Below are 23,001 nucleotides of genomic sequence, written 5' to 3' on the forward strand. Positions count from 1 at the left end.
TAAATGCAGAAGTCAGGATCTTCATGCATGATAACGCCAACAACCACATCAAACAACAACCAGCCAGAAGAGGACTGGATGAAAACCCAACTCTGGAGGAAACTGTGACCGCCATCAACCAAATGAAGAGCAACAAAGCCCCTGGAATCAATGGAATTCCACCCGAAGTCCTGAATTTATGGTAGCCTTGCCCTATATGCCAAGCTCAATGAGCTATTCATGGCCTGCTGGGAACTGGGCAGGGTTTCACGGGATCTTCGCGATGCCATTATCATCACCTTATACAAAAACTAGAAAGAAAAGTCAGACTGCTCCAAATACTGTGGGATCACCATCCTTTCTAGTGCTGGGAAGATCCTGGCTAGAATACTTCTGAACAGGCTTGTGCTTACCATTACAGAAGAAAATCTCACAGACAGCCAGTGCAACTCCAGAGCAAATAGAAACAAGACAGACATGGTATTTGCATTCAGGCAAATACAAGAAAAGTGTTGTGAGCATAACAAAGGCCTGTACAACACTTTTGTAGATGTCACCAAGGCATTCAACAGTGTGAGCAGAGATGGGCTCTGGAAAATCCTTGGAAAAACTTGGATTCCCACCAAAGTTCCTGGCCATGGTGTAGCAACTTCATGTAAATCAGTACAGACAAGTCAAGCACAACAGAGGCCTCCCGAGTCCATTCTGTATCTCTAATGGCGAGGCAGGGATGTGTGCCCCTTTACTTCCCCCCTCCTCACCGTCCAAGGGCCCAAACACTTCTTTCAAGTGAAGCAGCATTTCACTTGCACTTCCCTCAATTTAGTCTACGGCATTCGCTGCTCCCAATGCGGTTTCCTCTACACTGGAAAGACCAAACGCAGACTTGGTGACCGCTTTGCAGAACAGCAGCAGTCTGTCCACAAGTATGACCCAGACCTCCCTGCTACTTGCCATTTCAACACATCTCCCTGCTCTCATGCCCACATGTCGGTCCTCGGCTTGCTGCAATGTTTCCAGTGAAACTCAATGCAAACTGGAGGAACAGCACCTCATCTTCCAACTAGGCACTTTACAGCCTTTCGGACTGAATATTCAGTTCAACAACTTTAGATCATGAACTCTCTCCTCCATCCCCAGCCCCTTTTCCCATAATTTATATATATTTTTCTTTTCCCACCAATTTCCATTATTTTTAAATGTATTTCCATCCATTGTTTTATCTCTACCTTTTAGCCTATTTCAATCCCTTCCCTCCAACCCACCCCCCACTAGGGCTATCTGTAACTGGCTCATTCTGCTTTCTACTCTTAATCTCGCCATTAGCACATTTCTTAGCTAATATCACCACTGTCAACACCTCTTTGTCCTTCTGTCTATGACATCTTTTCGCAATCTCCACCTATCACTGGCCCTCTATCCAGCTCTACCTGTCCTCTCTCCCCCCCCACCTTAAACCAGCTTATATTTCACCTCTTTTCTATTTTTCCTTAGTTCTGGTGAAGAGTCATACGGACTCGAAACGTTAACTGTATTCCTCTCCGCAGATGCTGTCAGGTCTGCTGAGCGTTTCCAGGTATTTTTGTTTTTGTTTCGGATTTCCAGCATCCGCAGTTTTTTGCTTTTATCCCACATCTTCTTCAGCATGATACTGCAGCAGGCAATAGAAGACCTAGGGGAGGGAGCTTACATGTGCTTCCATACTGATGGAGGTCTCTTCAACCTTAGGCATCTTCAGGCTCATATAAAGACATAAGGAAAGCTCATTGTGAACTTATTTTCACTGATGACTACGCTCTCCTGGCCCACAGTCAATCGGATCTGCAACATATAACATGACATTTCTCCGAGATGGCACAACTCTTCGGACTAAAAATCAGTTTAAAGAAAACTGTAGTTCTGCACCCCAAGATGATTATAGACCATCAAGCATTGTCATCAAGAGAACTGAGCTGAATGCCAAAAAGCATCTTCCCTAAGTGGGGAACATCATCTCTTTTGATGCCGCCATAGACAAGGAAGTGGACAATAGGCTTTCAAAAGCTAGCAGTGCATTCGATAGACTTTGCAAACAACTATGGAGCAACCGTAGCCTCAGAGCACAAACCAAACTCTAAAGTGCATAAAGCCATAGTCCTCAATACCCTCCTGTATGGCTCCGAGTCATAGGTCCCGCATCGGCGTCATGTACAAATGCTAGAGAGCTTCCATACGCACTGCCTCCGTAGCATCCTCAAGATTCACTGGCAGGACCACATCACAAACATAAAGTCCTGGAAACAGCTAACATCTTCAGCATCGAGACCATCCTTCTGCGAAGCAAACTGCGTTGGGCGGATCACATTGCCCGGACGGATGACAACCAGCTGCCCTAGATGGTATGGAAATCTGACAATTGACAAACGGAACAGAGGAGTCCCATGCAAAGCTTTCAAGGACACCCAGAAAAAGTCCCCCACTGTGTGCCACATGGATCATCTTCAGTGGGAAGCACAGGTCCTAGATCATGATGCCTAGAGACAATATATTGGGAGAGCTAGACATTTAAGATCAAGCAAAACACCAGCATGGAAGAAAAGAGGAGGAGAAAGATAGATCAAATTGCCCCCAGCAGTGACTGCACCTTACTTGCACCTGCTGTGGGAGAATCTGTCAGTCATGTTTAGGCCTGACTAGCCACCAGTGGACCTGCGATCACTGAGCATAAACCTTCCTAAAATCTTCGCCTGTGAAGAAACGTAGAGAGAGAGATAAAAAAACATAGATTACAGGCAGAGCTAGACACAATAAGGAATTGGGTTGTGTTTCTGCCAGATCTGATAACAGTTGAACGTAATGTTATGCACAAGGGTCAGACTAATGCCATTCTAAACAAACTTAAGCCACTCAAGTAGGCTTAGTTTGATATATTCACTAAAGGTGCATTGACATTAGTGTTATGAGATAGAGATATATAAAATAGTTAAAAATTGTGCTCTTACTATAGAATGGTTAGAAATTACACACATACATTACACAACATTATGGCTGTTAAATGTTAGGCGCTGCTTTTTTTCTCCAAAGGACAAGCAGATTAATCAAATAAACGCTAGCTTGTGCAGCTACTCTCTAAACATCTTCAAAAAAAAAAAAATAAATAATTTAGGCCCATTCCTGGCTGTGGCGAAGATAGTGTTTTATAAAAGATCGGTAAAATACTACGTAATATAAACATGGTCAATGAGGATTCCTAAACTGGTTTAATTGCCTAAGAGAGTCTAAATGGAATTTGATAGAAACTCCTCCACTAATTTGTCTTAGTATTCCTTCCTCCCTTGGGACAGTGCATGGCTGCTTGTGGACACAAGGGGCAGGGAGTTTAGGTCACTGGAGGGAGCGAGTTCAGGGACAGGTTGTCATTTGCTTAAATGCACCCCCTGGGGCAGCGTGCCTGTTTACAGATGCAATGCCAGCACGCTCAAATTTCAGAATGTGTTGATGGAAGCTGAAGGAGGCAACCTACCCGATCTTCTTTAGTGGCCATTTAAGGCCATTAAGGAGTTTGTTGTCAGCTCACTTGAGACAAATTAGAAGTATCTTTTCATGGATTGTGTTTCTTGCACCATCAGAACCAAGACATAGAGGTAGTGGTGGTGACACAACATGCAATGGCTCAACGGAGGCAAAAGGCAACACTGAGCCAAGAAGACTGTGAAATGGCCCTCAGTGCTGACAGCAGAAATGATGCAGAGTTATTAGGAACAGCAAATTGCCAAGATACACCGAGAAACAGGATTCAATACAGACTGAAATGAAAACAAAGCCCTGGTAACACACCAGCAAGTCTATTATCATCTGTAATAAGGGTAGGCTAATATTTAAACTGCAGACTCTTTTTACAGCCCTCCTTGTCTCTTCTTCTTTGGCTTAGTGTTTATTTTCCCTCGCGCCTCTGTTTAGATGGTTTTTCTACAGTAAAGGCACTATATAAATGGTAGCTTTTGTAACAGTTAGAATTGACAACATCTGCATCCAAGATGTTAATTTGTCCTTTCCCTTTGGGCAAGTTTATGGGCAAACTGCTTATTTATAGTATGGAGGCTCTCCCTGCCCTCTGCTCAAGCTATGATTCCATTTTGTGGACCAACAGCAGCCTCAGAAAAGGTTACCACTCAACCACTTCTGGCTTGATCCCACCTTGTTCCGGTATTCACTGCTGCTAACTGGATGGTAAACAACTTTTCGCCAATTAGGCACTCTGCATATCAAAACTGTGGTGTATGCGCGTTTCCACGTCAATGCGGAGGGTCGGGGCTCTGGAGCTGGGGGTTCCGTCCAAGGAATTAAAATCCCATCTAGGGTGTCTAACGCTGATGCTTCAGGCATCACAAATGTGTGGGATAAGCCAAATGGACCAGAAGACCTTGTTTTGTCCATTATTTTCATACGTGTACACCATGCAAGGCTGCACACTCAAAGATGCCAAGTAGCAGAAGCACCTGGATGTTACAATACATAGACTCAACTAGTCTACTGAAAAGCCTTCATCAAAATAGATACTTCCAGTTTGAAAGCAAAATCTGTTTTTGACATTCAAGCATAGAGGGGTGATATTTTATAACATCACCCCTTTCCCCATATAATTCTTTGTAAAGAACAATGCATTTTCATTTTATTATTGGACTATTTTACTTTTTGTTCAATGTTTTAAACACAAATAAAACATGCTAAGACAGGCTGTAAACAAAGGCAATTCATGCTAACATTTTTATTTGAAGGCTTGGTTTAAAATTCACCATGTAATTTTTTTAAATCTTCCATTTATGTAGCACCTTTAATGTAGTGAATGTCCCAATATACATCACAGGATCGTTATCAAACAAATTCTGACACCGAGCCACATAAGGAGGTTTTAAGACAGATGATCAAAAGTTTGGTCAGAGATAGGTTTAAAGGAGGGGAAAGGGTTGGAGAGATGGAAAGGTTTAGGAAGGGACTTGCAGAGGTTAGTGCCCTGGCAGCTGAAGGCACGTCACCAATTGTGGAAAATCAGGGATGCTCAAGAGTCCAGATATCTTGGAGAGTTGTAGGGCTGGAGAACACTACAGAGATAAGTGGGGGTGGGGGCTGAGAGGCCATGAAGGGGTTTGAAAACAAGGATGAGAATTTTAAAATTGGGCCAGTGCTTAACCGGAAGCCGATATAGGTAAGGGTGCATAGGAGTGATGGGTGAACAGGAGTTGGTGAGAGTTAGGACACAGACAGTATAATTTTAGACGACCTCAAGTTTGCTGATGGTTGATTGTAGCAGGCTGGCAAGGAGTGCATTAAATAGTTAAGACTAGGGGTAACAAAGGCATGAACGTATATCTAAATGTATATATAAAATGCCTGCTGATAGTTAATATAATCTATATAGGAAAATAGTACTAATTATAAATTGTATTGGATTCAGTCATGCCATATATCCTTTTTACACTCATTTCTTATCTCCAGTCAGTGAAGTGGATCAACACCTGATTTTTAAACTAGTAAAACTCACTAGTTTTAACACTCTCTCATTACAAATTAAGTGTTCAAGATTTTTTTTATCAATTATTTGTTAACCACCTTCAGGCTAACAGGCAGTCCACATCCCTTTTACACAACATATATACAAAATACCCTGTATTAGCAGAAGTGAAATGGTGACTCAGAATAGCAAGCAAGGTTATATGGTAGAACACATCCCCCTGCTTGTTTGCAGAAACTCAATTCAATCACGAAGAGTTGTTACTTTGATTTCTTTTTTTTTACGAAATTCTTGCCATTACCTATGAAAAATTCATCGAACTTACCAATTTGCCAAAATGGTATTTACAATAGCCACAGTATTTAACGTTATCAGCTTCCGAACCTTCTTCTTCACACAGAAGTCCTGCCAGCTGTGCACTGAACAAAAAACAATAAAGATTATCAAAGTAATACCACCAAAGATACTGAATTGCATGATGTAAAATCTGCTGAGCAGGTTGCACCTCTGATTGAAATTACTTCTTCCTTCTTTCCTCCCCTCCTCAATAGTTCCTTAGCAAATAAAGTGCTACTTTAAATGCTATCCTAGCTTCTTCTCTTGTAATAACTCAAAAAACTCACTAAGGTTACTTAGGCAGCATCTTCCAAACCCATAACTGCTACCATCTAGAAGGACAATGGTAGTAGATGGATGGGAAACCACCATCTGGAAGTTCCCCTCCAAGCCACTCATGATCCTGACTCAGAAATATATCACCTTTCCTTCACTGTCACTGGGTGAAAATCCTGGAACTCCCTTTCTAACAACACTGTGGGTGTACCTACACCACAAGGACTGCAGCGGTTCAAGAAGGCAGCTCACCATCATCTTCTCAAGGGCAATTAGGGATAGGCAAGAAATGCTGGCCTAGCCAGTGACTTCCACATTCCATAAAAGAATTTTTAAAAATTCAATTTTCCACTATCTTATTGCTTCTAATAAAACTTCATCAGTTTGGATTTGAAGAGAACTATATCACTACATAGTGGGAGATGGTGGCATAGTGGTAATGTCACTGGACTAGCAGACCAAGGCCCAGGCTAATATTTTGGGGACTTGTGTTCAAATTCCACAACGACAGCTGGTGGAACTTAAATTCAATTAATGAGTCTGGAATATAAAGCTGGTCTCAGTAATGGTGACCATGACAACTATAATCGATTTTCTAGTTCACTAATCAAGGAAATCTGCCATCCTTAACCAGGCTGGCTTCATATGACTCCAGATCCACAACAATCCACCCTTAACTACCCTTCGGAATGGCCAAGCAAGCCACTTAGTTCAAACACAATTAGGGGCGGGCAATACAAGCCCATCACCCATGACACCCACATCCCACAAAAGAATATAAAAGAAACTACTGGCTTAGTGAATGAGGACAACACTTTTTATAGGACTGTGTCATAGGGTTTGGAAGGTATCAAGTTTGATCTATGGTCTGTACTGAATTGGGAGTCAAAGGGTTAGAAAGGATAAGGATGGTGAAGAGAGTCAAGATGCTCTTCACCCACAAAAAGTTCCAAATGGTCAGCACTCAAATAGCCTCTCCTAATCAAACTCCTACTACCCAGTTTCACATTCCAATCCCTGTTTAGAACTGTGGGCAGAAGTGTGAAGGCAGGTTCTTGGCGCCTCTAAATCAGACAGCTCCGGGCTGATAGAGTTCATCAGTCTTAATTGGCACCCTAACTAGAAAAAGTTAACTCTGATTTCAAAACCCCCAACAATGGGTTAACTAGCAAGGTATACGTTGGCTGATGCTGCAGAAGATCAAAAATAGTGCCAACGGACTGGACACCGATGTCAGCCTGCTCGGCAGCTCATCTAGGAGTAGTACACCTTCAAAATCACCTGCATCCTTTCAGCTGCTACAATTGTGTCACAAATTGCGCCAGTGTAGAATACACCTTGGATGAAGGAGTGAGAGCCGCTCTACACAACCCCCACCCACTTAAATATACTCAACATGCAAGTTGCTCAGCAAGTTATCAACCAAAACATCAGACATACCAAGCCCCCTGGCAGGGGGAAGTGACGACAGGGATAGGTAGAAGATGCTACTGGCAGTCTTCACTCACAACGCTGCACGCATTCAGCCTCAGGATGATACTTGCTCTCCACAGCGTGGGGTATATGTGGAGTTCATATCCTCCTGAAGCAACAGAGCAGACCTTTACGGGTACAGTGCTGCTCTCTAAACACAGACTGCTCTCCCTGCACCTGCCAGGTTACCACTCCTGGCTGGCCATCCATTTACAGCTGTCAAAATGTAAAGAACAAGGCTACTAATCATAAGCTTGGTTCATGGAATATCAAAATGCTTCTAGACGACAATACAAGACCAGTGCACAGAACAGCCCTCGAAGCCAGAAGGCTGGGCAGGTACAACATCGACATAGCTGCCCCAAGCGAAATTAGGCTCGATGAGGAGTCTCCACTCGAGGAGGCTGGTGCAGGCTAGACATTCTATCAGACTGGCAAGGCCAAGGGCCAGCCTCAACAGTCAGGTGTGGGCTTTGCCATTCGATCAGAACTAGTACACAAAATTAACACATTTCCTATGGGGATTAGCAATCAACTCACGTTTCTTCAATTAAGTCTTGCCAGTACCAGCATACAACACTTATTAGCACCTATGCTCCAACAATGACACATACAGATGAGGTCAAAAATGCATTCTATGATGGCCTCTGCAAAATAATTAGAGAACAACCCTCACTAGGGAAAAAACACTATTCTTGGCGATCTCAATGCCTGAGTGGGCAGAGACTGTAGGAGTACCAGGACACCAAGGTACTGGCAGAGCAAACTCCAATGGCCAGCTCATTCTCTAAGTGCAGCGGGTTTGACCTAACCATCAGAAACACAGTCTTCCAGCAAGCAAACAAATGAACAACAGCATGGATGCACTCCAGATTCAAACACTGGCACATGCTGCTCTACGTTGTTGTAGGACAGAGATATCTCAAGGACGTGTACTCTACCTGCTCCCTTAGAGATGCAGAATGCTGGTCTGACCTCTGATTTATCGTAAGTATTGTGTCTTTCAAGATAAAATTGAAGGCGCTTGAGTACAGAGTGAAGCCACAGAGGAAGTTTGATGCAACTGTTTTTAAAGGCTTCGCCAAGAGACAAGAACACAAGCTAGTCACAGGAATTACTGATAGCCTGGAGGACAATGCTGCTGAAGATTCATGGAAAAAGTTAAAGAATATGAGTTACAGCACAGCATCCGAGTTCCTAGGATTTGTTAAACAGAAGCACCGAGACTGGCTCGACAACAATGGCCAAGACACAGGCAAGCTTCTAGGCCAAGTGCAGAGATCACAGATCTTACATATCTGACAAGAAATCAGCAGCAAGGAATGGCAAATACCATCGTGCAAAACACACACTGCAGCCCAAACGAAGGGAAAGGAAGAATCAATGGTGGGAAAACAAGGCTGGTGAGCTTCAAACAGTTGCTGATAAAAACAACCTGAAAGCTCTCTAAAGTCTGCAATCAGTCAATGGCCCCAAAACCAACAGTGTGACACCCATAGGAAAAGAGTATCTAAAGCTAGTGTTGATCCTCTAGAGAGGGAGTCTGGGGAATCAATAATGGAAAATAAGGAAATGGCAGAGGCATTGAACAAGTATTTTGTGTCTGTCTTCATTGTAAAAGACTTGGAAAACCTTCCAAAAACACTTGAAATCGAGGTGAAAGAGAGGCGGGACCCTAAAACAATCCCCATCAACAGGGAAAAGGTGCTGGGAAAACTATTAGATTCAAACACTGACAAGTCCCAGGACCAGATGGCCTGCATCCTAAGGTCTTAAAAGAAGTGGCTGCAGAGGTGGCAGAGGCATTGGTTATATTCTTCCAAAATTCCCAAGATTCTGGAAGGGTCCCAGCTGATTAGAAAACAACAAATGTAATACCTTTATTCAAAAAAGGAGGGAGACAGAAAACTGGAAACTATAGGCCTGTTAGCCTAACATTCGTCATAAGGAAATTGTTAGAATCCATTATTAAGGAGGTTGTTGCAAGATACTTAGAAAATCATAATGGGATCAGGCAACATGGTTTTGCAAAAGAAAAATCATGTTTAATTTATTGAAGTATTGCTAAAAAGAAGCGAGGCTTTTGAAGATTTTTGTCTTGCACTCATCAGGACAGGTTCGCAAGAATAACAAATCTCAGAACAACAATTTATACTGCATGAGAAGAGGGTGTTGATTGGTTGGTAAGAGAACTCGAATTGGTAGAGGCGTTGCCATGGAGAATGTGCCAGGGAACACTTAACTGCCAAGCTTTTGTTTAAATTCAAACCAGGCAGGTCAACTCTGAATAGTCAAGGCATTGCCATGGGGAATGAACTAGCAATATTCAAGTTCTGTGCTACCAAGCAACTAATTCATCAGAGTTCTTTGAAGAAGTAACAAGTAAGGTAGATAAAAGGCAACCTGTACGTGTGGTGTACTTGGATTTCCAGAAGGCATCTGACAAGGTGCCACATCAAAGGTTACTACACAAAATAAGAACACATGGTGTAGGGAATAAAGGATTGGTTGGCTAACAGGAAGCAGAAAGTAGGGATAACTTGGTCTTTTTCAGATTGGCAAGCTGTAACTAATGGAATGCCACAGGAATCAGTGCTGGAGCTTCAACTATTTACAATCTACATCAACGGCTTGGATGAAGGGACCAAATATATGTTAGCTAAATTTGCCAATGACACCAAGAAAGGGAGGAAAGTAAGCTGTCAAGAGGAGGCAAAGAGTCCACAAAAGGGGTACAGATAGGTTATGTGGGCGGGCAAAACGTTGGCAGATCGAGTATAATGGGAGAAAATGTGAACTTGTCACTTTAGCAGGAAGAATGGAAAAGCAGCATACTATTTAAATGGAGAGAGAAATTGTAAAACTCGGTGATACAGGGGGATGTGTGTGTCCTGGTCCATGAATCGCAAAAAGTTATTAAGCAGGTACAGCAAATGATTAGGAAGGCAAATCAAATTTCGGCCTTTATTACAAGGGGAAGTAGGGAAGTTTTACTGCAGCCGCACAGGGCCTTGAGACCACATCTAGAGTACTGTGCACAGTTTTGGTCTCTTGTCATTTGAAAAAGGATATAACTGCATTAAAAGCAGTTCAGAGAAGGTTCAATGTAACTCATTCTTAGGATGAAGGGCTTTATCTTATGAAAAAAGGTTGAACAGATGGGCCTATACCCATTGGTGTTTAGATGAATAACAGGTGATTTTATTGAAACATAAGATCCTGAGGAGATAGATAAAATGGAAACCGGGAGGATGTTCTCTCTTGTCGGGGAGACTAGAACTAGGCTACACAGTTTAAGAATAAGAAGCCTTTTAAGATGGAGATGGGGAGAACTTTTTTCTCAAAGGGTCGTTAGTTCTGTGGAATTTTCCTCCCCAGAAAACAGTGGAGGCTGGGTCATTGAATTTTTTCAACGCTGAGTTAGATAGACTTTTGATAGACAAGGGAAGCAAGAGTTATGGGGGCAGACAGGAAGGTGGAGTTGTGAACACAACCAGATCAGCCATGACCGTATCAAATGGAGCAGGCTCGAAAAATGGCCTACTCCTGCTCCAAAAGTCCTGTGTTCTATCCTCTCAGCAGATGACAAATCAGCTCCCAATAATAGGCATGAGATTTTCTCTTGTTGGGAAGAGCATTTCAGCAATCTCCTAAACCAACAATCCATAGTTTACAATGATAGCATTGAGTCACGTCCACAGCACCTCACTCTAGAAGAGGTTGATCCTTCTCATCATGAAAGCCATAAAGCAGCTTTCAATGGACAAGTTGCCAGGAGCTAATGGCATCCCACCTGAAGTATTCAAGTACGGAGGGACTCAAATGGTCAGGAAACTCCCTAGTCTCTTCTGCCTAACACTTCATCCGCAAGACTATAAGACTATAACTCATCTCTACAAACGGAAAGGGAACAAGTCCATCTATGACAACCATTTCTTTCAACAGCAAGCAAAATTCTTCCAAGGGTTATTCTTAATTGGATTGTCGCTCACCTCACTGACCCTGTGTACCCAGAATCACAGTGTAGTTTCTGTGCAGGACGGGGAACAGCAGACATGATATTTGCAGCACATCAAATTCAGGAAAAGTGCCATGAACAGAATGAGGACCTCTGTATGCTGTTCATTGATCTGACCAAGGCTTTTGACACAGTAAACTGGGAAGGCCTGTGGAAGGTTCTGTATAAATATTGCTGCCCTGAAAAGATGATCTGTGTCATTTTCTCATTTCACAATGGCATGATGGTCAGCGTGATGCAAGGTAATATGTCATTGGGTACCTTTCCTGTTACCAACACCATCAAGCAAGGTTGTATATTGGCTCCATCTCCATTTTCCATATACTTCTCCACCATGCTCCAATTCATACTCAAAAGGTCCTGAGACAGAAGTACACGTTCAATTCAGGGCAGACAACAACTTCAACTTGTTAAGGCTCAAGGCTTGCACAAAGGTAAGTTGACAGCTACTGAGGAAATTCATTCGCAGATGACTGCACTTTAATTCCATATACTCCAGAGGACATTCAGCTGCTTGCTATTGGCTTTGCCCTCGCCTGAGAATACCTTGGCCTGATGATAAGTCTGAAGAGGACAGTGACCTTGTATCAACCCACGCTTGGCCATGTATCCTAGACCCCACAGTCAGTAATAACAACACACCTCTCCATTCAGTACCAAAGTTTTGCTATCTTGGGAGTATTTTCTCCAATAACACGATTCAGGATGATGAAATCAGCCATCACCTGGCAAAAGCAAGCTCAGCATTTGGCAGGCTCACTCGAGGCTTTGGAAAGAGCTTGGAGTTTGGCGCAGAGCTAAGATCACAACATATTGTTCTAGAAAACTGTCCTGAATGCACCCTGAATTCTTGCTCGTGGCTACCTCTGCCAATTTGATTTTCCCAACCTACATGAAGATTAAAGACACCCATGATTAATGTACTGCCTTTTTTAACATGCCCTCATTGTCTCCTGATTTATTCTCTGTCCTACAGTATAGCTACTGTTAGGGGGCCAATAGACTACGCCCATCAGTGTCTTCCTCCCCTTGTTATTTCTTACCTCCACCCATATGGATTCGACATCTTTCAATCCAAGGTCATTTCCCAAAATCTCCAACACCGCAGTCTTTACAAAGTGCTGCATACCTGGCATTGAGAGCATGCTCATCAGAGCTCAGCTTCATGGAGCTGGTCATGTGCGATTCTCACATAACAAAAGGTAGTACTCTACAGTCAGCTGAGCATGAGAACCCTCACCACAGGATGTCCCAAACTTAGACATACAGACAATCTGAAAGGCAACCTCAGAACTTGCAAGCTGGATCCTAATACATTGGGTCTATCCAAGGCTTTTTTCCCCAAATGGAGAAGTAACTGTCATCCAGCAATTTCGATATTTGAAGAGAACAGAGTCAAGTGGCTTCAGGAAAACAAACGTAGCTCAAAGCCAATGCCTCCATTCATCCCTCCAACACTGACTTCATATACAGTTTTTGCAACCAGTTATGCAAACCGAGACTTGGCCTAACATTACACAAGATGACATTAACCTAGGCTGTAAACCGTTTTTTTTTTTGCTGAACACTCATTCTTCAAATCATTGGGAGAATCCATTAATTATCCTGAATTAATTTGTCTCAGCCAGAGTAGGTCAGTTGCCATGACGGGCCTCAGTCTAGGGATAATAGCAGGTGGAAAGCATTAACTGAAAGTTAGATTTGAGAGGATTTATAAATCAGCATAGTGCTGAAATTCTTCATACTGGCTGCACATCTGGCCAAGGCTCAAACCCATACTTCGCAGCTGTCTAATGACAAATTAGTGACTAGCCTCCTTTGGGGTAAAGGGAGAAAAGAGATCGTGGTAAAGCAGGTTCCTTTGGAATGTAAGTGACTCCAATATGCAAAGCCTGATATGCAGACTTGTGAATCAAATACCTGAGCCAGACCATAACATAAAAGCAAAAAACTGCAGATGCTGGAAATCCAAAACAAAAACAAAAATACCTGGAAAAACTCAGCAGTTCTAGCAGCATCTGCGGAGAGGAACACAGTTAACATTTCGAGTCCGGATGACCCTTCAACAGAACTAAGTTAAAATAGAACAGAGGTGAAAGATTTGAAGAATGAGTGTTCAGCAAAAAAAAAAACGGTTTACAGCCTAGGTTAATGTCATCTTGTGTAATGTTAGGCCAAGTCTCGGTTTGCATAACTGGTTGCAAAAACTGTATATGAAGTCACTGTTGGGTGGGGGGTGCGGATGGACATGTACAGCAGGATAGAGGGCCAGTGACCCGAGCCAGACTGGCCTGCAGTATTTCAAAGCACCACTGACTTAACAATGACCTAGTTCATGAATAGGAGCTTGTGGTTTAGACTTATCACCAAGGTCTGGGATACTTCCTCGTCAGCTCTAGTTAGTTAGTCCACGTTAGTTCAGGCTGAACAAGCAGCATGAAGCTCAATTCTAGTAGCTGTACAGTTTCTGGATGATTAAACTTCATTAGTACTGTGGTGCTCAACTGATGGCCCTAAATTGCAGCTCTGCTGATGTGCACCTATGTTGTCTAAATTGAGGTTAGTGGATATGCCTCAAGAGGAACAGTGTGCATTACCATTTCACAAGTCACTTAGCGAAGTGGTTTTCATGTATAAACATGGACAATAGGCATCAGAATATTTCATAATAGGGGCATCACAAGTCAATCCTAATTCTATGTTCAATGATATTAACAGACATGACTTTGCAACAAGGAACAGAAGTTGGCAATGAGAAACTAGAACATAACCAATTAGTTCCCTCCCACCCATGCACACAGAGATCAACCACAGCACACCAACCACTGGGCGAGATGAAATCAGCTAACAACAAAGATCTGGTATCAAACTTAGGACCCTACTGATCTAAATGGCCCAGTACCACATGATAGTGTATTGATATGTTGAAGAGATCTGCATTCCTGTTCAACAACCCCTGAAGAAAATATATGAAAGTCAATTGAATATGGCATTAAGCTTGTGTATTATGCATCATGCCCACAAACACCCACCCCAGCACCTTATTGAATGCTGACATGTATCTACAAGGCTGGTATGTGAATAAGCCATTTGTGCGAGGTACTGAAGGGAATCTGGGCTCGTGGGTCCTGCTCAGCAAGGTATCAACACCTTGCGAAGATATGGGGAGGAGGCAATGTTAAATAATTCTCCAACTGGCTCAGTTGGTAAGGTTACTGTGTTCCTGGGCCACATCATCACTAAATCCCATGCTCAATTTCCAGTTAACTGCTCATTAAAAGTAGTGGAGATGCTGCAAATGGCCACAAAACCGCTAAGCTAGAATAGGACAAAGATCATCCAGGTTTCCCAACTGTAATTGTTATCCAGTAACTATTGCTAAAAGAACACGTTTGGACTTCGGGTAAGAGCAGGATCAAGTTTGATTATGATGCATCCAGGTTTATGGTCAGTGTCTACACAATAACAAAAGCCATTTGGGCAAGTTTCCAGAGGATGTCCAGTACCTGCTGAACCATACTGTAGGAAATGTGAACCTTTTTATACTCTTTGTACCTTCTATACTTTATTAATACTTTGTGTGTTAAGAATTCCTTTTTATTTGCATTTTGAATGAGTTCCTGGTAGGTGAAGAGTTGATTTTATATGTGTGAGGAAAAGGCTTGCGTTAATTAGAGCCTCTGGCTGCTAGAGGTAAAAGGAATGAAGAAATTCGGACAGATTTCAAGAAGACATAGGGAGAGAAAAGAACAGGAGTCACGAGCCATCTGTAGCCACTAGAGTCAATGGGAAGGAAGAACCATTTGAACTAGGATACTGATTGCTTTGTTTTGTTAAGTATAACTTCTGTTGCTTAATAAATTGTTCTGATAGAGGCGCTTGACATCAAGTGCCTCCTTGTCCAAAATTTGTCATCTAGTCTTTGAAATATTAACTTCGGCATACACCAGGTGGGCTTGAACGCCTGTTTCTATTGTAGATTTGATATAATTCTTTTCCCAACATTGCTTCCAAAATTTCTCATTTCCTCTCCTGAAGCTACCATATCATACAGGGGAACTGTTTCGCATATGAGCAGACAACCCAGATGGCATTATCTATATGCAAGTCGAGGCAAGATTGTCAACTGATATTTCGATTGTGAAGAACATCACTGCTTAACTCAAATATTTTGCTGGTGGCATGTAATGATACCAAATATTACATATGAACCGTTGCAACATGCCTCTTCTTGCTAGTTCATAAGTGCCAAGGTGTGTAAAAGCACCAGTGTGAGATCAGCAAACTTAACATAGTACTGGAGATCATCCTGATTTATATTGCTGAGTATAGCATTCTACATAGGCAGGCGTCCTTATCTCCGTTTTTCACAAAGAAAATATAATACTAACCAAGTCACATGAAAAGCCTGTCGACATCCATGCTTATTACAAGTCATACAAGCACCGGTTGCTGCTTTGCTTTCACGGCCTTGTTCCTCACAAATGTAGCAAGTCTGGAGGGAAAAATGAACAAAACCTAATTTTTAAATCAGCAATTCTTAATAACAGATCCTATTTCACATACATTATGATTTTACAATCAAGTCAAAAAGATCACGGGGCCATAAAGAATGTAATACATTTACCAGTATTATAGAACTTCCTTACAGTGCACACTTCTGTTACTGCAATTTTTAATCACTCTTTCTTTCAGCATTTATCACTATAACCGGAATGTCAACATTTCCAATTCGACTTTGGGAATACAACTGTCAGTGTTAGTTTCCTTGTGGAACAAATCTCAGCTGTATTTTGGCACACAAGTACACAGACACTATGTCACATACACAACTGTGTCTCTATGTAAATATACTTGCATATGTATATGTGCGCATAAATTTTTTTTATTCATTCATGGGACGTGGACGTTGCTGACTAGGCCAGCATTTATTGCCCATCCCTAATTGTCCTCGAGAAGGTGGTGGTGTGCTGCCTTCTTGAACAGTGCAGTCCATGTAGTGCAGGTGCACTCACAGATTTTGATCCAGCGACAGTGAAGGAACAGCGATATATTTCCAAGTGGGGATGGTGTGACACTAGGATAGGAACTTCCAGGTGGTGATGTTCCCATGTGTCTGCTGCCCTTGTTATCCTAGATGGTAGTTGTCAAGTGCTGTCCTTCCAAAGTCAAGACCACTATCTTCAACTATCCACATGACATACCACAGTATAGTCCTCTGGTTGTATTGCTATTCATATGCATATCTCTCATGTTAAATACATGGCGGCTGAATTCTGCCTTAAGGTGCAAGTCAGTTGCACCCATCAGAATTTGAAGCACAAATAGCATATAATTCTGCAAACTAAATTTCAATATTTATTTACACCTCCAAGTGTGAACTCAGATACAGCTGAGGATGGTGTGTTAAGGAAAATAACTACACACGTTAAAGTTAAAGGGAGAGGAATAATTAAACACAAGTTCACAATTAATTGAAAACTTAGTGAATTTTTGCCCGAACACCTTAAAAGTAATCTTGAACCATTTGCCAGCCTTTGTCAGGGCTGAAGCAACATGGGGTTAAGGGGTAGGCTAATACAATAGGAAGAGGAACCTGTGGATGTAGGCTGGAGACAAGTTGCAGAGCAGCAAAACAACTTGGTCTATTTAATAGCTGATTTCCAAGTGCTGTTATGAGCAACATCTGCACCATTCCACAGGATCTGTAGGTTTGAAAATATCACCAATTTTCAGGCTACAGCTAACATGTTACTGCATATGCAAGCCCTCAACTAGAGAAATCACAGGTGTGCTTAACAGTAAATGCAATAGCTCTTCATATGTCTCCCTTTCAACCCAGATCCTGAGAAAACAAGTCTTGGTGGTGATTGAGATGCTATTCCCAGGCCTTACAATAGTTGGTGACAAATTGACAGGTACATTTAACAGCAGGCAACGCTGGGTTCTGATCACCTTGGCATACTATGTTAACTACAGTGTGCAGTTATTGGAATTCTTTGGAGGACCACCTTCCAGGAGAATGGCTACTCCTGCATTCATAGCTCAATGATACCAACAAGACTTTATGAGAACATCCTTTAAGAAGGGAAAACTCCACTAATATAACTTGTTACTGTATTTGAGTCACCATTTATCTAGCAACTTATACGTGACACCTGAAACTACAATAAAACAGACATAAAGATCTTACATTCATCAAAAGCCTTTCAAGTACATAGGACATTTCCAGTCATTTCATAGCTAACAACTTGCTTTGAAGTGCAATGTTATGTAGGCGAACAGCAGCTGGTTTGCACACACCAAGGTCCCTTAAATAGCAATTAAATAAATGGCCAGTTAATCTGCTTTGGTGCCGTTGGTTGAGGGATAAATATTGGCTAGGACATCTGAAGAACCCCTCGACTCCTTTTTGATTAGTACCATGAGATCCTTTACATCCATCTCAACAAGCAAATGGGATCTCAGTTTAACATCTTATGCAAAATGCAGTAACAGTGACAACTTAACACTACCCTATTATTGCATTCAGATGTCAGTCTAGATTATGTGCTTGAGCCGTAGGGTGAGAATTGAACCTATAATAGGTTCAGAAAATCATAATATGATTAAACATATGGATTTAAAAGATGGAATTTGTTTTTGACAGAGCTTTTCAAGGATGTAACTGATAGGATGAATAAAGGGGAAACCAGGAGATGTAGTATATTTGGATTTTCAAAAAAAAATTCAATAAGGTGCCACATAAGAGGTTATTACACAAAATTAAGACTAACGGAATTTGGGAGCAAAGGACAGAAAATAGAGAGTATGAACAAACGAGACATTTTTGGGCAGGCAGGCTGTAAGCAACGGGGTATCGCAAGATATTTTAATAATTTAGCTAGAGTGTAACTAATGCAGGTTTGCTGGCAATGTAAGTTAAGCAGCAAAAAAAATCAGTAAGAAGGACTCAAAGAGGCTGCAGAAGTATATAGGCAGGCTGGGTGAGTGGTCAAGACCATGGCACATGGCATAAAAATAGAAGGTATATATTTTTTGAAAGTTGAGACACACTAGGAAATGTTACATTCAGAGGGACCTGGGTATCCTGGTACATGAATCACAAAACTACCATGCAGGCAAAGCAAGTAATTAGGAAGGAAAATGGATTATTAACTTTCGCTGCAAATAAATTGGAGTACAAAAGTAAAGAAGTCTTACTACAATTGTACAGGGAATGGAGAGGCCATACCTGGAATACTGTGTGCAATTTTGATCACCTTAGCCAGGGAAGAGCATACTTGGCGTTAGAGGAAGTGCACTGAAGGTTCACTAGGCTGGTTCCTGGAATCAGGGGAATGTCCTTTGAGAAAAGATTGAGTAGGCTAAGCCTATATTCCCTGGAGTTTGGAAGAATGAGGGGTGATCAAATTGACAGGGTAGCTAGCTGCTGGCTGGTAATCACAGAATCACAGTGCAGAAAAGGCCCTTCAGCCCATCGAGTCTGCACCAACACGTGATAAACACCTGACCTACCAACCTAATCCCATTTACCAACATTTGGCCCATAGCCTTGAATGTTATGACGTGCCAAGTGCTCATCCAGGTATTTTTTAAAGGATGTGAGGCAACCCGGCTCCACCACCCTCCCAGGCAGTGCATTCTGGACCGTCACCACCCTCTAAGTAAAAAGGTTTTTCCTCACATCCCCACTAAACCTCCTGCCCCTCACCTTGAACTTATGTCCCCTTGTGACTGACCCTTCAACTAAGGGGAGCAGCTGCTCCCTATACACCCTGTCCATACCCCTCAATCTTGTACATCTCGAACAGGACGCCCCCTCAGTCTTCTCTGCTCCAATGAAAACAACCTAAGTCTATTCAACCTCTCTTCATAACTTAAAAGTTTCATCCCAGGCAACATCCTGGTGAATATCCTCTGCACCCCCTCCAGTGAAATCATTTCCTTCCTATAATATAGCAACAAGAACTGCACACAGTATTCCAGCTGTGGCCTCACCAAGGTTCTATACAACTCCAGCATGACCTCCCTACTTTTGTAACTATGCCTCAATTCATAAAGGCAAGTGTCCCATATGCCTTTTTCACCACCCCACTAACATGTCCCTCCGCCTTCAGAGATCTATGCACACACACGCCAATGTCCTTTTGTTCCTCAGAACTTCCTAATGTCATGCCATTCATTGAATACTTCCTTGTCAAATTACTCCTTCCAAAGTGTATCACCTCACACTTTTCAGGGTTAAATTCCATCTGCCACTTATCTGCCCATTTGACCATCCCATCTATGTCTTCCTGTAACCCAAGACACTCAACCTCACTGTTAACCACCCAGCCAATCTTTGTGTCACCTGCAAACTTACTAATCCTACCCTCCACATAGTCATCTATGTCGTTTATAAAAATGACAAATAATAGGGGACCCAGCACAGATCCACTGGACACTGGCTTCCAGTCTCTAAAGCAGCCTTCTGTCATCACTCTGTCTCCTACAACTAAGCCAATTTTGAATCCACCTTATCAAATTACCCTGTATCTCACGTGCATTTGCTGCCTTTATAAGTCTCCCATGTGGGACTTTGTCAAAGGCTTTGCTGAAATCCATATAAACTACATTAACTACACTACCCTCATCTACATACCTGGTTCACCTCCTCAAACAGTTCAATCAAATTTGTTAAGCATGACCTCCCTCTGACAAAGCCATGCTGACTATCCCTGATCAAACCTTGCCTCTCCAAGTGGAAATAGATTCCCTCCTTCAGAATTTTCTCCAACAGTTTCCCTACCACTAACGTGAGACTCACGGGCCTATAGTTTCCTGGCTTACCTCTACAACCCTTCTTAAACAGCAGAACCACATTAGCTGTTCTCCAGTCCTCTGGCACCTCCCCCGTAGCCAGAGAGGAATTAAAAATTTGGGTCAGAGCTCCCGCGATCTCCTCCCTTGCCTCCCTCAGCAGTCTGGGACACAAATCATCCGGACCTGGAGATTTGTCCACTTTTAAGCCTGCCAATATCTCCAATACCTTGTCACTCCCAATATCAATTTGCTCAAGAACCTTGCAGTCTCTCTCCCCGAATTCCATACCTTCATTCTCATTCTCTTGGGTGAAGACGGATTCAACACTCTACCGATATCCTCTGGCTCCACCCATAGATTGCCTCCTGGGTCCCTAATGGGTCCTACTCTTTCCCTGGTTATCCTCTTCCCATTGATATCCTTATAGATTGGGATTCTCTCTACTTTTACCAGCCAGAGCTTTCTCATATGCCCTCTTTGCTCTCCTAATTGCTTTCACAAGGACCCTGCACTTTCTGTACTCCACTAATGCCTCCGTTGATTTGCTCCCCTTGTACCTGCTAAAAGCCTCTCTTTTCTTTCTCATCTTATCCTGAATATCTCTGGTCATCCATGGTTCTTTGGGCTTGTTGCTCCTTCCTATCACCCTAGAGGGAACATGTTGAGCCTGTACCCTCATTAACGCCCCCCGCTGCTCCTCTGTAGATTTCCCCACAAGTAGCTGTTCCCAGACTACCTTGGCCAGATTCTGCCTTATTTTACTAAAATCCACTCTCCTCCCAATCCAAAACATTTTTTTTTGCAATTTGTCTATTGCTTTGTCCATAACAAGCTTAAATTGTACCATGTAATCTAGAGCACTGGTGAGAAATTTCTTCACTCAAAGAGTTGTGAATCTTAGGAACTTTCTATCCCAGAGAGATCTGGATGCTCAGTCGTTAAGTATATTCAAGACAAGTGTCAGCCGTGGCTCAGCTGATAGCACTCTCCCCGCTTAGTCAGAAGTTGTATGTTCAAGTCCCACTCCAAGGCTTGGATACAAAAATCTAGGCTGACACTACATGTGTAGAACTGAGGCAGTGTTGCACGGTTCAAGGTGCCACCTTTCAGATGAGACGTTAAGCCAAGGCACCGTGGATGTAAAAGATGCCATAATACTGTTTCGATTAAGAGTAGGGGAGTTATCCCTAATATCCTGACCAATATTTATCCCTCAATAGGAGCCACAAAAACAGATTAGTTACTATTGCTGTTTGTGGGAACTTGCTGTATGCAGATTGGCTGCTGCATTTACGACATTACAACAGTGACTACGTTTCAAAAATGCTTAATTGACAAGAAAGCACTTTGGGACATCCTGAGGTCATGTGTTGATGCTTTTACGTTCTTATAATCTTCTGCCTGCAAGGCGAGTGTTTTATTACTGATCCAACATTACACTTTGATCTAAAAATCTTTTTGTGCTGGCCTGCTGGCACTAACTTTTTTTCTTTCAAGGAATGTGGGCGTCACTGGCTAGGCCAGCACTTATTGCCCATCCCTCACTGCCCTTGAGAAGGTGGTGATGAGCTGCCTTCTTGAACCACTGCAGTCCATGTGGCAAAGATATACGCACAATTCTGTTCAGAAGCCAGTTTCAGGATATTGACCCAGCGACAGTGTAGAAGGACCAACGATAAAGTTCCAAGTCAAGATGATGTGTGGCTTGGAGGGAAACTTGCAGGTGGTGGTCTTCTCATGCATCTGCTGTCCTTATCCTTCTGGGTGGTAGAGGTCGTGGGTTTGGAAGGGGCTGTCGAAGAAACCTTGGTGATGTGCTGCAGTGTATCTTGTAGATGGTACACACTGTGCCTTGGTAGTGGAGGGAGTGAATGTTGAAGGTGGTGGACGGGCTGCCAGTCAACCGGATGGCTTTGGCCTGGATGGCATCAAGCTTGAGTGTTGTTGGAGCTGCACTCATCAGGCAAGTGGAGAGTATTCCATCACGTTCCTGACTTGTGCCTTGTAGATGGTTGACAGGCTTTAGAGAGTCAGGAGGCGAACTACCCACTGCAGAACTCCCAGCCTCTGACCTGCTCTTGTAGTTACAGTATTTATATGGCTGATCCAGTTCAGTTTCTGATCAATTGTAACCCCCAAGATGTAGATAGTGGGGGTAAGGCACTGAATGTCAAGAGGATCCGGTTAGATTCTCTCTTGCTGGAGGTGGTCATTGCCTGACAATTGCATGGCACGAATGTAACTTGCCACAAGGAATGATCCCTACACCAAAACTGGTAGGCCAGAGGCACACTCGATATTGGGTTTCAGGCGGCAGATATCAATCACCAGAGAGTTGAGAACAGTTTTCACGCCCTCTTCTCTTGGCTTCACATTTCAAGTAACTTTTAAGAAATTTACCTTTATTGCAGCAGCCTCCAGTGGTGAGCCCACATGTATATTATCTTTCCCTTGATGCAAATATAAGCTCATGAGGGCTAGGCCCCCTTATTGGCAAATACAATGGGTCCAAACTCTGTTTTAGATGCGGTCCCTATATTTTTTTTCATTATTCATTCATGGGGTGTGGACGTCACTGACAAGGCCAGCAATTTTTGCCCATCCCTAATTGAATTGAGTGGCT

At 42.6% G+C, this 23,001-nt stretch overlaps 1 protein-coding gene across 11 annotated transcripts in view; it reads right to left on the reverse strand.

Annotated features, from left to right (window-relative positions):
- The window catches only part of mllt10 (MLLT10 histone lysine methyltransferase DOT1L cofactor), a 319,789-nt gene that overhangs the window by 227,705 nt on the left and 69,083 nt on the right, over positions 1-23,001 (reverse strand). For 9 of the 11 annotated variants that reach the window (XM_041185205.1, XM_041185195.1, XM_041185194.1 and 6 more), the window contains 2 exons: positions 15,965-16,068; positions 5,796-5,889 (listed from right to left, as the gene is read on the reverse strand). In XM_041185205.1, the coding sequence (XP_041041139.1) occupies positions 5,796-5,889; positions 15,965-16,068 (198 nt within the window). The remainder of the gene's footprint in view (positions 1-5,795; positions 5,890-15,964; positions 16,069-23,001) is intronic. The other 2 variants (XM_041185204.1, XM_041185203.1) reach the window with 1 other exon arrangement.

This window comes from Carcharodon carcharias, chromosome 3, assembly GCF_017639515.1.
Source record: "Carcharodon carcharias isolate sCarCar2 chromosome 3, sCarCar2.pri, whole genome shotgun sequence".
Lineage (NCBI taxonomy): Eukaryota > Metazoa > Chordata > Chondrichthyes > Lamniformes > Lamnidae > Carcharodon > Carcharodon carcharias.